At 35.0% G+C, this 3,933-nt stretch overlaps 1 protein-coding gene across 2 annotated transcripts; it reads right to left on the minus strand.

Annotated features, from left to right (window-relative positions):
• Positions 1–237: 237 nt before the first annotated feature.
• MAD2 (DNA-binding HORMA family protein) lies at positions 238–1,837 on the minus strand. Of its 2 annotated transcripts, XM_006845057.4 has the most exons (7): positions 1,582–1,827; positions 1,489–1,504; positions 1,246–1,376; positions 1,020–1,140; positions 820–923; positions 623–744; positions 238–506 (listed from the first exon to the last, which is right to left on the minus strand). In XM_006845057.4, the coding sequence occupies exons 1-7, from the start codon at positions 1,652–1,654 to the stop codon at positions 450–452; spliced, it is 624 nt and encodes a 207-aa protein (XP_006845120.1). In that variant the 5' UTR covers positions 1,655–1,827; the 3' UTR covers positions 238–449. The 2 variants fall into 2 exon arrangements, with proteins under 2 accessions (XP_006845120.1, XP_088726535.1); XM_088870409.1 differs by having other exon boundaries at positions 623–923; positions 1,582–1,837.
• Positions 1,838–3,933: the final 2,096 nt, after the last annotated feature.

The raw sequence follows: 3,933 nt of genomic DNA on the forward strand, positions 1-3,933 counted from the left end.
CACACTAGTTCTAATACAAAACCAGAGCTTTTTCTTTTGGGCAAATTTGGATTTTTTCTTTTTTTTTTTTTTTTTTTGTTCAGAGCCTTCTTTAACTCAAATTGAACTTTTGTTGGACAATGGAAATTGCATCCTCAAGTGAAGACATGGTGCAATCTGCACCGTCCAACAAAATTGGATGCAGCCCGCCAATATAAAACGCTACACCATGTATGAGAGAGAACAAGAGAGAGAGAGTTACAGCAGAGTTAAACATAGCAGAAATATACTTGGAAGTGTACAACAATGTCCATTGAAATCAACAAACAACAGTAAACAACCTTAGCAAAGGTTGTTGTTCATGGCCTGTAAAACTAATTAGATCACCTCATTCATAATCCATTGATTCCTGAGAAGAAGAAAACAGAGTGTCACCAGAGTGTCACCACAAGAAACCACTTGGAACTTGACTATTGCTCATCCCATTCATCGTTCTTGTATGAAACCAAAGTGTCAACCTTGTGTATCTGCACAAAAACACCAGATGCAAAACCAAAAATCCTCTCCATATTAATACTAAAAGACCATTCTTTTCCAATAAAAATCCATTCAATTTGTGATGGGTTTTGAAGAAAAACCCCACCTTAGTATCAAAAGAATGCAATTTGACCATCTGCGGATTGAGAATGAGTTTTGCATCACTTTCCATCCATGTAACAGGAATCTCCAAATCCGTATCAGTATATGCTAGCACATCAAATACGCCTGAAACAAAGGGACAACACATAAATAGAGAGAGAGAGAGAGAGAGAGAGAGAGAGGCATTTTCTTTCCCCTTACAGGGCTCATCCAAACAGGGCAGATAGGTGATGCTTGAAGCAATCTGACGCATGATGGCCTGGATTTCTCTCATGATTTCCTTGTCACTTTTGGCCCTCGAAACCCTAGATTCATAAATGGAAAAGTATAAAGACCCCACCAAAAAAAACCCAATTGATTGAGGCAAGGATCTGTGTATGAATCTTGTGGTTTTGGCTTACCCTTTCTCAACCACTTCGTTATCAGTCTCTATGTTGAAATTCCATCTCTCCAACACTTCTGAAGAAGCTTTGCTCATAATAACCAGAACCACTCTTTGTAGCTTCCCTGATTCCAGCCATTCTAACGACAACAAACAAAATCGTAAGGCCTCGATTCGTGACCTTCTTCAAATTCTTTGAGAGAGAGATGGAATAGCCGGGTTTTCAAGATTGATTGCTCGCATACCAGATATTTGGGAAGTAAGACAGGCAAGAAAGGCCTTGACTGCATCGTCTTCAATCAACAACATGGGTAGTCCATATTTCTTCACCTTGACGAAGCATTCTTCAGGGTAAACCCCTCGATTATACAAAATGCTGTGAAGTTTTATTTATTTATTTATTTGAGAGACAGAAACGTGCTTTAGGGTTTGTTCTGACCTAAAGATTTACAAGTTTTTTTGCATTATGTAAACTAAATTACAGTTACCTGTTTGCTGCGTAACCTGTTAACATCAAATTGAAAATGCATCAGCAGGAGAGAGAGAGAGAGAGAGAGAGAGATTGATGGGGCGTTGGTTACCAAAGAACTCGCTGACGATTGCTGCCGATCCTTTGAGGGTGATGACATCCTTGGTTGCAGTTTTTGAAGCCATTTCTCTTTGCGAATCGCAGTCACAGCGACGAGAGAGAGAGAGAGAGAGAGAGAGGGAGTTTGTTTTGTGTAGGGTAAAATGGAGATAGAGGAGAGCGTGGGAGGAAAGAGTGAGATATTTGTGAACGGAAAAAGGGAGAAGTGTGAGGCTTATTTCTGTGCCGGAAGGTTGGGACAGGTGCAACGGCTAGTTTTGTAGGCTCGCTTCTCCAAATATCGATTTTGAATGCCCCTTCCAACGGTCAGAAAATGTAAGCGCACCGCCGAACACGTCATATGGATAGAAGCGTGCGTCGGGGGACGCGATTGTACATGCCGTCCCTTGAGGGAAACTAAGATTCATCTTGTAGAGATTCGTGAGTTTCCGTGAGTTAACGGCACCCACGGCGATAAAATTGGTGTAAAATTTTTTTTCAAAAAAATGGTATTTTAAAAGGGTTGATGTATGCAGGGCTTCAAATGATCACCATTAAATTTGACACAAATCTTTAAAAAAATCAAATTTCACACTTATGTGATAAATTTTTTAGAGATCTGTAACAAATTTAATAGTGATCATTTTAAGTCCTACGTATCAGGGTGTGGGAGGGTCTCATAGGATCACCATTAAATTTGATACAGATCTCTAAAAAAATTATCTGAAACTTGACTTTTCTAGAGATATGTGCCAAATTTAATGGTGATCCTTTGGGGTCTTAAACACATGAGTGTGAGAGGGTCTCATAGGATCATTACTCTTTTAAATATTAGTTTTTTTTATATATATATTTATGATCATCTTGTCGATCATGAATCCCAAAAATTTTGGATTAAAAATTCAGTTTTGAGATAAGTTTAGGTGGGACCTCAAAAAGAAAAGTAGAATAAGGTGTACCTCAAAAATCTATTTAAAAGTAGCGTTTCGATGAGGAAATACCCTATAATTGATTGTATCGACATTGAGATGTATAGATATGAAAAGGAAAAAGAATTCAAGTCTTAAAAATAACACATCATATGACATATTATCTGGACTGTCTACTTTGAAAGTTTTCATGTGTTTATAGATCTACTTGATTTGAACCTTTTTAGGAATTTAAAATTTTATAATTAGAGATGAAAATAGATTATCAAGCTATTTTAATAATATTTTATAGCTAAATTACATCTTATGATAAAAATTAGATGTGCAGCTTACTTTGATTGTTAAGCTTGCAAGCTTATGCAAACCACACTCATTTTTAATATTTAATTTTAGCTACTACGCCTAAAAGTTAGAAATTCGTGTAAAAGTAAATATCGGTAGGCCAAAAACTTATTGTTAATTGAATGCAAATTAATTCAAAGAAAATGGAGTGCTTAAATGTGTTGAGCGCTCGCTTATATAAGAACGACATTTTCATTGGGTTTATATAAGAGTAAGAACATTTTCATTAGGTTTTAGAGGTGTGCCTTAGTTGTATAGTATAAGGTAGGTGCCTTATATTTTTTACTAAAAAATGTATATGTGTTCATGCATATATACATTTTACTATATGCAATAAAAAAGAATTTTATTTCAAAAAATAATTTAAAGAACTTTTATTTCAAAAAATAATTTTATTTCAAAAAAATAATTTTATTTCAAAAAATAATTTTATTTCAAAAAATAATTTCAATAAAAAATAATTTTATTTCAAAAAATAATTTAAGGTAATTTACAAGGAAGTCATGTTTTCTTTTTGGATTTAAAGAATAATCATGTTCGTTGAGAGTGCATATTATATTTTAATTATATATTTTCTATACATCAAATAAACTCACATTTTGAGCACCTATAATTCTAGCCATCCTACACCTGTAAAAAATGTTGAAAAAAAACTTGAGGGAAGAGATAGACCCACTCTTAAGATTAAGGGCAGTGTTTTAGACTATCGATCGTAAAAAATCAGGGTTTTACCAGAACTGTGAGAACTCTGTAAATTTATGTGTACCTCTCCATGGTCATGAAACCCGTCTTAAAGAGGAATTGACGAGGTCGTTCTCTAACGTTCAGCTTCTTCCTGAAATCTCTGAGAAAACGTGACCTTGTAATCTTAGGAAATAGGTGGTTACTTTCTATCTGTTAAATAATGTCACTTTCTCTCTCTAAGAAGCCTCCCTTTTTTAGTGATAAGCATTCAATTATAAGAGAGATAAATTTTACATGTTTAAAGGCCCCATGACCACACACATGTACCAACATCTCCCACTTGGCCATGAGGGCTAGATATATTGAAATATCATAAAGTCTTTACCACTTAACGAATTTAACATTTATGT

The sequence above is a fragment of the Amborella trichopoda genome, chromosome 6, assembly GCF_054954075.1.
Source record: "Amborella trichopoda isolate Santa Cruz 75 chromosome 6, AtrichopodaSantaCruz75HAP2 v2.0, whole genome shotgun sequence".
NCBI lineage: Eukaryota > Viridiplantae > Streptophyta > Magnoliopsida > Amborellales > Amborellaceae > Amborella > Amborella trichopoda.

Bases quoted from the DNA above. Each gene is read 5' to 3' on its own strand.
- MAD2 (XM_088870409.1), bottom strand. From the start codon at position 1,654: ATGGCTTCAAAAACTGCAACCAAGGATGTCATCACCCTCAAAGGATCG. The intron at 924-1,019 runs GTAAGCCAAAAC...TTATGAATCTAG, and splicing joins AACGAAGTGGTTGAGAAAGG to GGTTTCGAGGGCCAAAAGTG. The intron at 507-622 runs GTGGGGTTTTTC...GTTTTTGTGCAG, and splicing joins TGCATTCTTTTGATACTAAG to ATACACAAGGTTGACACTTT.